We start from the raw sequence: 12,377 nt of genomic DNA, 5'->3' as shown, positions 1-12,377 counted from the left end.
TATTAAAATACTTTTCATCTACAGAAACTTAAAATATTTGTTAGCATCACTCGGGAAAAAAATTTGTTTTGTTTTTCTCTTCCTCGTGTCAAATACAGTTACTTATTAAATCTTGGTGAGCATTTTTTCCTGTGTCTGGCCTGGAACCCACTATATAGACCAGGCTGGGATTAAAGGTGTGTGCCATCAGGCCTCACATCATCAGCTGCTCACATATTCTTTTGCCTGTGGAGATGCCTGCATAGTGTTCAAGAGCCAAGCTTGTTTCAGCCACACACATAAATATCTAAACAAAATAAACACTTTTATTGTAGGAATAAATCTAGCCTTTTATGTGATTTGGAGGTAGGAAAGGGTCCATCACAAATGAGTCATTAATCATCTTTAGTCATTCTATTTCAAGAAAGTTTCCCATGTTAAGAGATCTGTCAGCAATTTGCTGTGAAACTTCAGTGAATTTAGCAGTCTGAAACTGAATATTGGGTTGGAGGGGGACAGCTCAACAGTTAAGAATACTTGCTGCTCTTCCAGAGGACCCAAGTCGTTTTCCAGCACCCATATGGTGGCTAACACCTGTCCTTAACTGGAGTTCCATGGGATCTGACCTCCTCTTCTGGCCTCCTTGGGTACTAGACATGCATATGTGTACTTACATACATGCAGGGAAATCACTCATTCATAAAAAATAAAGATAAAGGTCTGGAGAACTGGCTCAGCAGTTAAGAGCACTGGCTGCTCTTGCAGGCCAGGATTGGTTCCTAGCCCCCACATGGTGGTTAACAATCACCCTTAACTCCAGTTCCAAGGGATCCAACGCCCTCTTTTGGCTGCTGGGCATTGTATGATACAGGTGCAAGTACTTATATGCAGGCATTATACTCATGCACATGAGTAATAAATACATATTAAAAATAAACTGAATACTTTTAGAAAGTAAATTCCCATTTAGGTGCATTATTCCTTTTTACTACTTTTAATTTTTCAGGTCTTTGAGTTGTGTGTTTTGGTCCTTGAGTCAAATGTTTTAAAAAATATAAATGCTTTAAAACTTTTAAGTGATTATTTTCATTGATGAAAGCTCTGAGGTTAATGTATGGGTGAAATAAGCATTCTAAGATTTAAAAGGTTTTAAGTTAAACATTGTTAGTAGCAGCTTCTCTTTTGTCTTCCTCCCAAAACTATAGGTATTTACCTCCTGAGTGTTTTGTAGTTGGAAAAGAGCCACCAAAGATTTCCAACAAGGTTGATGTATGGTCAGTTGGAGTCATCTTCTTCCAGTGTCTCTATGGTAGAAAAGTAAGTTATATTAGCTTCAGCTGTGTAGAAATAGGATGGACGTTTCCTTTTAAGTGTTAACTTGGAATCAGTTTAGAGCCTTCTAAGGAAAGGCAGTTTCTTTATGGCTTCCTTAAAGCAGAACTATTTTAACATACCACTAATTTATTTGATTGGCCTCTCTCCCCCTCCCTTTCCCTTTTTAACTGTTATCAGCTTAAACATTTTCTGTAGTGCTCTGGGGTTGAGTACTTCTCAGTGTTTCATTCTTAACTCCCTCCCTTCTCCATAAACAGTTGTCCTGGACAGTTTCCCCTGTGACGACTCAAAGAAATACCATCAAACTTCGTCTTATTTTTTTTTTCTAAACTTCTGTTAATATTGATGTCAGAAATGCAAGTTGCCTTCTATATTGTCTAGTCCATATCTAATCCCATCTATCAGTATGGGAAGCAAAGTAAGGGAACTTATATAGAAATTTGCAGCATGTGAAGACCAACACCAGATCTCCTGGTTTCAAATCTAGAGCTGTTTTATATTATATCTTATATTGCAACAATATTAGTTTCTTCTCCATCTTACTGTGGTATACTGATTGAATAGGCTTTCTAGGGTTACTGTTGGTTGCGAGACCATGTCCCAACTTTCAAGTAACTGAGGATGAGAATTTAGAATACAAATCGTTTGTTTGGTAGGACTCAGTGATGATATCTTTGTTTTAAATATCTTTTTTCAATTTTTTATTCTGCCTTTTTTTTAAAGCCATTTGGCCACAATCAATCTCAACAAGACATTCTTCAAGAAAATACAATACTGAAAGCCACAGAAGTCCAGTTCCCTGTAAAACCAGTTGTAAGCAGTGAAGCCAAGGTATTAAACTCAAATTTTGTGAAGTGACTTTGAATTGTGACTGCAGTACGGTAAATGCCATCAGTAAACACAGTGGCAGGAATGGCCACTGCAGTGGGGCTAGCGATGTGCTCTGGAGGAGCTGCTTCTGCCTTTGTGCTGGTTTTCACCTTTAAGTACCCACGTAATGCTTCCTCGTTCTTTGTGCACACACATCAACTTGCTTTAAAAATTAGGGAGAAATAGCCGTGCCTGGTGGCACATGCCTTTAATCCCAGCACTCGGGAGGCAGAGGCAGGTGGATCTCTGTGAGTTCAAGGCCAGCCTGGTCTACATAGTGAGTTCCAAGACAGCTGGGGCTACAGGGAGACCCTGTCTCAAAAAGACCAAAAAATAAAAAAATTTTAAAAATCAGGGAGAAGTCACAAGATCTGGGCCCTTCGTTACCTTTTAGGTCTTGCTCCGTCAGCCTATATTAATGCTCAGATGTTTAAGTGTATAAGAATTTAAGTACTAATAGATACCTTTTCTTTAGTGCATCTATGTTCATTGTCTGTTATTATTTGGCAAAATGGGAAATCAGCCACAGCATGGCAGAATACCTTGCTTAGACTCTTGTGCCTAGCATAGCATGGCTCAGGTATCCACTCTTGCCAGACTCCAGAATCCACAGACTCCTTGCCCTCTGTGCCTCCCTGCAGTGGATCCCAAGAGTTAATCAGTATAATCCGCATAGGTCTAGTCACCCAGTTCTAATCCACATGTGTGTCTCTTTAGTAAAATAATGAAGAACAGAATCAATTTATAGCAAGCCCTTTTTGATACTGAATATTTTTCTGCTTTCTATTGGCCCTTCATAATTGTATTTTTAGTCCTGTTTTATACTCATCACAAAACTTATTTTTCTACAACTCTATTAGAATCTTTTTAAAATTATCATCAAATTCATAAGAAAAGCTCACAAAATTCCTGTATTTTCTGGTTTGAACACTCTAGGCCATAAACTGACTAGAATAGCTCTGAATGAGAGGTGCTTCCCCCTGGAGTCACACTTAGCTATCTCTGCTTATATGTTCCACAGTCACCTTTTTGGCATTTTGATTCCAGGAAAGTTAGTTGAGATGGTTCCACATGGTGTTGGTCTGCTTGTTTGAAGAACCTCTTACCTCTACAGAACACATCTTGGTCAATCTTGACTACGTTTACTAGTTGCTGACTTCTTAACCTTACTGTTCATGAATAGCTTCTTATTACCTCAAACTCTGCCTTTCAACGCATCAGTCACCTTTGATTTGATTTTCCAGATATCATTTCACAAAGTGAATACTGAAAATCTCTGTAAGAGATCAGATAGACATTTAATAATTTAATCATGGTAAAATAGAGTAACTGATGTGTTTTTAAAGAATTTTTCTTTTAGTGAATTTCAAAGCAAAGAAAGTAGAAAATAGTTATTTTTATGTGAGTAAACATAGCTTTATTGATTTTTTTTTTTCTTTTGGTTTTTTGTCTTTTTTGAGACAGGCTCTCACTATGTAGCCCTGGCTGACCTAGAACTCATTGTGTAGACCAGGCTGACCTGGAAACTCACAGAGATCCTCCTGCCTTTGCCTCCAGAGTACTGGGATTAAAGATGAAACACTACCATGCCTGGCCTAGAAGTATGAATTTTAAGACAGGCTAACATTTTTGATGTCAGCAATAAGACAGGGAGACAGTTATAAATTATCCCTTCAGAAGAGTTTATCTGTGACTAAAAGACCAATGAATTTTACAAATACAATATTAAAGAGCTGGGCGTGGTGGCACATGCCTTTAATCCCAGCACTTGGGAGGCAGAGGCAGGTGGATCTCTGTGAGTTCAAGGCCAAGCCTGGTCTACATAGTAAATTCCAGGCCATCTGGGGCTACAGGGAAACCCTGTCTCAAAGAGGCCACCAAAAAAAAAAAAAAAAAAAAAAAATCCAAATATATTGAGTAAAAGAAGGCAGGGACATACTCTAATTCCATTTCCTTGATGGTCTGAGCAAAATTCAACTGTGGCAGAAATTGTGATAGGTGTCACCCTGGTTCCATTGGGGGATGTGCACAGAAGCTCAGGAGGCCCTGAGAATGTTCTTCTTGAGGTGGTTGCCAGTTTCATAGACATGTTCACTTTGTGCTGTACAACGTACAATTACGTGCTTTTCTAAGTATGTTAGATCCCATAAAGGTTGTCACAAGCTCTTCTCTGGGAATAGAGTCGGGGAAAGATAGTGACTATACCCATTACTTAACGTTAACTGTTAATCTAGGAAACAAACCCTAATGGGAGTGTCTTGTCAGTGTTTCACCTACAGACAGTTGTGTTAAATCAGAAGGAAAGATGAAAGTTAAAAATGGCTTCTTAGCATTTGACCAAACAAAACTGATCACAAACTGGGATGATACTTCTGTTAGCATTTTTCTTCTGCTAAACAATGAAGTCTTGAGAATTTTTTATAAGCAGAAATGGAAGTTTCCAGCAGTACATCCAAAGGAAAACAGTAACAATTTAGTGGCACTCAGGGTTGTCAGTGGAGGTTTCACATTGGAGGAATTTTATTGTTTACCTCCAGAATTAGTGTAAATGTCCTATAAAATACGATCTGTTTGTAGTAGCCATTGTGTCCATCCTTCTGTAGGGCTTGGTGGATTGGTGTTGAGAAGGTAAAAAGATCCATTTTAATTCCTGGCTGACTTTCTTTTTTAAAGGCCTTCATAAGACGCTGTTTGGCATACCGAAAAGAAGATCGATTTGACGTGCACCAACTGGCAAATGATCCATACCTTCTCCCACACATGAGAAGATCAAATTCTTCAGGAAACCTACACATGTCTGGGCTGACAGCATCTCCTACACCTCCTTCTTCAAACATACTTACTTACTGACTCTCCTCCAAGATTGGCATGATCTTTGATTGGCTTCCAATGCATACTTGAATTTGAGAGCATTTGAGTGTTTCTGTTTTCCATTTTACACAAGACATGGTTAAGAACTCTTTGTGAACCTAAGTCCTTTGTGGAGTCTCTTGTGTGAGAGTGCATTGTGAACAGTGAATGAGCACACACACCTCACTCTGACCTGGAGCAGTGAAACAGGAATACCATGCTGAGAAGAAAGGGAGGGTGTTTTTGTTTATTTAGTGGAACACTGTAAATAACGTTTATAATACTTAAATATATTTGATTGTTACTAGAGAGTTCTAATATGAAGGGTAGTTTTTCATTATTTAAAAACACATGGAAAAATATGAAACATATTTCTAACACAAGAACTACAGTGCCTGGATACATCTTCAGCATTCAGCAGTTAATCTGCTGAAACCAAAGTAAGAACTGAGTGATGGTGACCGTTGTGTTTTATAAAAATAGAATGTGAGAGTTAGAATCTTTGGGCAAAGTTAGACTTTGTCATTTGCCTATTGTGGTTTTTACCAAGTTGTACCTCGAAATCATATGTCCGGTTTTCCCTACTGGTTATGTTAAAGGGACAGCTGTTACTCCTAGATCCTTCACACCTTTAACAAAAAGAGCTGCCTATTCTGAATCAGTTGAAGTCACTAAATTGTAGTATCTCCAGTGCTTTCAATATTTTAGAATTGTTAACAGGCATTTTTCTTTTGTCACCAGGCTTTGTCCATTAAGACAAGAGACAGTGTATAACCAAAAGCAGACCAGTTCTATGCAGGATAATGATAAATTCCCTTCTAGCTCTATTGTAAATTGTTGTACAGATGTCGTATTTCAATTACTAAGTTTCAGCAGCTTATTCTTGTACAAATGTTTAAAAATATGGCTTTTCTAATTGGATATTGTATTTTTTTTAAGTCTTCTTGAAGGCGCTTTAATTGCTGCTAAATAATGTTGCTTTTTTGCTATAAAAAAATTGAATGACCTCCTTGAAGGTGCAACTTGACTATATATCATAGAGAGATAATTAAAAGCAGGCATTCATTAACAATCAAGGCATGTAAAATCCATGTTGGGCATATTGAGTTCTTTAAATCAGTTTCTTGGGTTCTAGGGCTGTGGAGCATATAGATACTAGACTTATAAATTGTTCATGGTTATTCTACATTTCTAGAAGGTTCTTAGCATCATGGTGGGATGATGATCCCGTAGGAAGTTTCTTGTGGTTTGTACAGATTTGTTAAAATGTGAACATTTTCTAACTGCCTTGTATAGTAGAAACCAATATTTTGAGGATGCTGTATTTCATTCCTGTAAGGGTTTTTTTTTTTCTTTTCTTTTTCCTTCATTGTCACATTCATAATGCTGAGACTTACATGTAAGTTGTCCGTGTTGGAGAAAACTGAGGCTATACCTACCAGATTTCCCTTAATATTGTACAGTTTAAACTGTGGCTCTTATCTGATGTTGCAAGCCATTTTTTTCATTGTACATAGACACATTGTCTCTTTAAGATGCTGCTGGAATTATAGAGAATGTAGCCAAAACAGTAATAAACCATGACAGTTAAAATGTAAAGACTGTGAAAATTACATTCAAAGAGAGCTTTTTAAGATTTAAGACACTGACCAACTTTTAACTCCTTAAGAATCATCTGGATAAATTCCTTAAGCATACTCTTAAGTATAAAGTGTTTCAAGCTGTTAAACTTAGCCCTGATAACCATTATCAAGGCTAATCCTGGGTAAAATTAGCACAACCAGGGTGGCTTAGGGCCATACCTCTTCTGTAGATTAAAATAAAAACCCCTTAAGAACATGGACGTGATCACAAATGGTGACATGATCACAAATGCTTGTAGTTGTACCTGTAAGTTTACATTCTGAATTAAAAGAACATGCCCAGTTTTGTTTAAAATTTTGGTGAGGTATAATGTTGATGTGCAAGTCCAGCCTGAGGTTGAGTTGACAGTTCAGATAGATCACAGATTTCACCGCAGTATTTTCAAATGAGAGTAACTGCTAGCATCAGAATGTCTAAGAGTCTGAGGCAGGAAGATCATGAGTTTTAAGACCAGCCTGGACTACATAGAAAGACCCAGACTCAATAAATAAATAAAATGTGGGGGGGGTGAAAAAGGAGAAAATAGCTTGACTTGAATCTTAAGTAATCATTTCAGAATCAAGAGTATATGTGAAGGGCTGGCAAGATGGCTCAATGGGTGAGGAAGGACCCGTTCAATCTCTACAGCCCACATGGTGGAAGAACTGTAGTATAGCACACCACATCACACGTGCCCTCCACACACACATAAAAGAAAGAAGACTTACCCATGTCATCTAAAGTTTTTCCCAATATGCTATGGATTTAGATAACCTACTGTAATTGGGCTAAATGGACCAGGGTCACCTTCACAAGATGCAGCTAGTGTCTTGCTGAATAATTTCCATTTACTCTGGCAGGCTTTGCTCATTTCTTTTGAGGCTTCAGTTTTTTTAGGCACAGTTCACACTTAGCCTTTTAAACTTGGCTTACAAAGAGAGTGTAGTTCAGTGTCCCAGCACCCCACCCCCCATCCCCCACCCCCAATACATTAGTCTGAATCAGTGTGTGGAGGCTGAGAGGAAGTGTAGACACTGTGTGGTGATGAGAAGTTGGGGGTGGAAACACGCCTGATTGTTTCAAAAATAATGGTTTGAATTATGTTTTTCCTTATGGCTGTTTTCTTTTTCTAAAAAAAAAATGAGTTTAAAATGTGAACATAGACTTCTGCAAGTACCTCATTATGGAAGTCAACATGGAGATGGTAGCACGTCAGTGAAACATCACCAAGTGCATTGTACTATTTTGATGTTTATTAACTATTAAATAGTGTCGATTACTCTCAGATCCTACTAGCTATATTTTAGTGAAAATGTGGTCTATTTATGTTGATAGTTTAATGATTTAATTACATCGCTGTTTGATTTTTTTCATGAAAGAAATATAGCCTTATACCTTTAAAAGCATATTGGCAAGTCTTCTCTAATTCCACTTTAAATTTCCACATTATTTGATCATTTTTCTTCCAAATATACTAAATTTCAGTGTTTTGAATATTTAACCTAATTCAAAAAGTGCTTTTGCAACTAGTTTTTAAATTTAATTATGTAAAAATTCTAGTTCTTGGGATTTAGTTCATCCTGTAACAGTTTTCAAATTTATGTAACTTGTTAGTCTTCTGATTTGAATTGGCTTTCTTGCCCAAAACACATGCATTCCAATTACCTTGCCTTTTCCCTCCATACCTACCTACCTACCTGCCTGCCTCCTACTTACCTACCTATTTAGACAGGGTCTTGTTATATGGCCAGGCTGACCTCAAAGTTAACGACGATCTTTCTACAACAGCTTTCAAAATGCTGAAATTGTAGGTGTGTGCCACCACACCCCATAAGAAACTTTTTAAATTGGAAAGATTTGATTGTGTATAAATACCTTTCAAACATTTTCAGGGGCTGGGCCTCATAGACCTTTAATCCCAGCACTTGGGAGGCAGAGGCAGGCAGGCAGGCAGATGGCTCTCTTGAGTTCAAGACCAGCGTGGTCTACATAATGAATTACAGGCCAACCAGGGCTACAGTAGTGAGACCATGTCTTCAGAATTTTCATAGAACCAGACAAAAACTGGTAGAAAGTTTCAAGTGAAGGGTCTGGAGAGATGGCTCAGTGGTTAAGAGCACCCGCTGCTCCTACAGAGGACTGGGGTTCAGTTCCCAGCATCCTCCCTGGCAGGTAACCACCATCCATAACTCTGGTTCCAAGGGAACTGACGCCTTCTTCTGGCATAGGTGCACTTATGTAGGCAAAACACTCATAAAAATTTTAATTTTTTTAAATTTAATAACCACGTGATTAGAAGAAGCATTTCATTACAGCTTTAACATATTCAGTAACACATTCCAGAGCAAGGATACATCTCTTTCAAAGGTGGCTGTAAATTTTTAGGTTCGCATTGAATTAATACAGTTATACAATATTGAACTCAGTATAAACCCTGTAAGACAAAACTGAATGAGTTCTTACCCTTTGAAAAATATCTCCATTTTAAAATGCGCTGTTTCCTACATTTTTAATGCTACTGACACTTAGATGTTTGCACATGTGTCTTTAATCTCTATATCTGATTATTACTAGTCACAGTCGATTACACTCGGATCCTTAGTACCTGAGTCATCAGGTAGATTTCACTGGTAATGTTTATCACCTCTACTATTTAACATGAAGTAAATTTTTATGCTTCCTCCTCAAATATGTTTTTTTTAAATTTTCTTGCGTGTGTATATCATACAGAACATTCCATACAATCTTATTCATCTATATACCCACTTCCCAAATGGCACCCTCCCATAGCATCCCCCCTCCTACATACTGGCACCCATATACACTGTCATCCCTGTTTCTGTCCACTGTGTTGTCGGCACCCCCAGCCATTCCCCAGTGCTTGTCCGTCTGCTGAATCTAGTCAGCCTGTCTAGAGCACCTTGTTTTAGGAAGATCAGCTGTTCCTCATCTAGCAGCAATTAGTTCTCAATAGTCCTTTAGATAAGATTGGGATCTGCTGTTCATTTTCCCAGTTCTATGCTGGGTTACTGTCTGGGAGTCTTTTTGGGCCACCCTGGCCGACAACTCAAAGGAAGGTGTCTCCTGTCTGGCATTGTTTCTTGTTACGGAGCCTTTAGCTATACATATGGACTCTTAAAAATTATATTGACCCCCATTAATCTTTGGTTATACTTTCCTCTTGGGTGTTTAAGATCCTACAGTTGGCCCAGATAAAACAATTTGTTTTTACTCATAAGTTCATTTGAGGATCTGTTACTCAGGGGTCACATGGGCTTGGGAGGAGCCCCTGGCTCCTTTCTTTTACTAGTTCCGTCTATGTGAAGACAAGTCAAATGTCCTGCTTGATCATGGCTGGCTTCACTTGGAAGCATGGAGGAAATGTTTCCTCTGTGCTAATTTTAAAAAATAAATAGAAACACTCAACGTTAATGTTCCTTTTAAAAAATTCTCAAGACCGTGATGTGTGGCTTTTGATGGACGCCTAGCCCCATCTCCTTTCAGCACTGAGTTAATGTGAACTGTCTGCATATAGTACACTTACCTACTGTAAGGGCAGTAAGACATAACTAAGCAAAATTTTAGATCCAGATTCTTTGTGTCCATATGTTGACCACTGTTTTAGGTTCTCTGTCAAAAAATGAGGCTAAGATCTCTTTCTTGGAGTGCTGTGAGGAAGTATTCACAGCTTTCAGAAGGAGGTCTACTGTTTAGTAAATGCCAGTTTAAGAAGCTGCTTTTCAAGACTCAGAGATCATTGCTTTCACCTTATGCATAAAATGCAATCTGCTTTGGTTCTTGTGATAATTTAAATTCCTTCAGGAAAAAGGTGTTTTGCAAGGCTTGACTCAAGTTTCAAGGAAGAAATGATTAGATTACCTGGAAATGGAAGGTGAGCAATGTAGGAATTTGAAAACAGCAATTTGAAGAGGAGAAAACATTGTGACTGTGGGCTGCAATTGCCAAGAGAATGGTGCCTTGACCGTTTCTGCCATTTCCTCAGAGGCAGTTCTGCACTCGGCAGGGTTTTCTGTCCTAGTACTAGCCATTTGAAGTAGGATGGACAGATGATCTGTCTACAAAGCAGTAAACAGCTTTGGAGAGTATATGTTGGTTGCTGTGTGATCAGAAGCAAAGCAGTGAAGCTGGGCATGGTAACCCATACCTGCAATCTCAGCAGTATGGAGTTGGGGACCAGCATGGGCTACAAAGAAAGACCCTGTCTCAAAAGGAAAACAAAAGCAAACCCACTAAATAAAACCACTCACTTTTGGAACCCCACAGTGGGGTTTTAACATTTTCTTTACTGTGAACATGAGTCATAAGTAGTTGTAAATTTTCAGTGATGAAAGGCACAAAGCCAGCAGCTACAAGTGTGATTTTTGCCATAAAAGAGAAAACAAAGAATTCTGGTGTCAGGTCAGGAATGTCCTCAGAGCAAACCATTGATGGCAGCCAGTCATGAGAGCTGCATCCTGTCCAAGCTCACTCTAGGTAGGGTGGGAATGTGTTGCTGACCATTGCTGTAACCATTCCTGCCCCCACTCCTGTTTCCTTGACTCCTGCAGTCAGATGAGTCCGTTCTTCAGCAGGCCTTGGGTGCCTTCCTCAGTGAAGCTTTCAGGCTGCTGTTGACCCCTCAGAAGAGCACAAAGTAGCTTCAGGCTCCTGACAGTTGGTGTCTAGTAAACTTTGGGGCCCTGGAAATTGGGGGAAGCTTTACTAGTGTCTCTCCAAGTCTTAGTACTGACAGATGACCCCCCTGTGAGGTGCTCAGCACAGCCTTACATGCATAATCCTGACCACTGACTGGCTGGAACAGGGTTTCAAACTCATGTGTAAAGTTTCATTTAGTCCACTTAAAGGCTCTTAAGACTGTTCCTGAAACCATACCTTTTGAGCCAAACAGATGTATGAGCCCAACCTCCCACGTGTGTTCACTGTGTGGTATATCCACTTTAAATTCCTTCCACTCATCAGGGAAACACCAAGGACTTTTGTAGGACAGGACAGCTATCAGACAGTACAATTAATTACTGAAGAATGAGTATGTTAACAGTCATATATTGGGTGTTTCAAATGGTCATAGGTCATATTACATCCTTCTGTCTGCTAGACCAAATCATTAACTTCTTTTGAAGAAGCACTCAGAAAAGAAAAAAAAAAAAAAGACTGAAAAGTGGAGAAATCTTGAGTTTGGAGCTGGTTTGCCTCCCGGATTACTTAGTTTGTGGCCTTAGTCTCTTCTCTGGGAGGCTTACTTTCCACATCCATAAACTGTTCTAACAGCCCCTTGTATGGCACTAAGGTTCCTGGGGAGATATTGGTGAGCAAATGTCTACTCACCCCAGACAGAACCAACAACAGATCAAAATTAAGGATTGCACCAAAATCCGGCTTGGTGAACCAATGAGTTTTTCTGGGTTTATTTACCAGGTGAGGGGTTCTTTCTCATGTGTCCCCCATCTACCCTAGCACACTCAGCTTTGGTAAGGTTGGCGCCTCCATCTAGGAGGTGCAGGTCTGGGTGGCTTGGTCTCTGTTTCCTAGGCTAATGTTCCTTTAGGGCCGCTCCACTGATTTCAAGCCACCATGGATATAAACACTGGTGGCTTTCTGGACTGTATCAAAAAGGTTATGATCTCGATCTGACAGTGAATTTTAGTTTACCAGTAGGGATTACTCCTTCAGTTTGTAAGCACCTTTTTGAGAAGCACTGA

The 12,377-nt window shown here is 39.1% G+C and overlaps 1 protein-coding gene across 2 annotated transcripts in view; it reads left to right on the top strand.

Moving 5' to 3' along the window:
* Tlk1 (tousled like kinase 1) overlaps window positions 1-8,078 on the top strand; it is a 125,929-nt gene extending 117,851 nt beyond the window's left edge. For both annotated transcript variants that reach the window (XM_008855241.3, XM_029557258.1), the window contains 3 exons: window positions 1,185-1,296; window positions 2,038-2,145; window positions 4,858-8,078. In XM_008855241.3, the coding sequence (XP_008853463.1) occupies window positions 1,185-1,296; window positions 2,038-2,145; window positions 4,858-5,034 (397 nt within the window). In that variant the 3' untranslated portion in view covers window positions 5,035-8,078. The remainder of the gene's footprint in view (window positions 1-1,184; window positions 1,297-2,037; window positions 2,146-4,857) is intronic.
* Window positions 8,079-12,377: the final 4,299 nt, after the last annotated feature.

This window comes from Nannospalax galili, unplaced genomic scaffold, assembly GCF_000622305.1.
Source record: "Nannospalax galili isolate Female #2095 unplaced genomic scaffold, S.galili_v1.0 scaffold346, whole genome shotgun sequence".
NCBI classification, from domain to species: Eukaryota; Metazoa; Chordata; class Mammalia; order Rodentia; family Spalacidae; genus Nannospalax; species Nannospalax galili.
The sequence above is the reverse complement of the archived record's forward strand: the minus strand, read 5'-3'. Positions and strand labels throughout refer to the sequence as shown.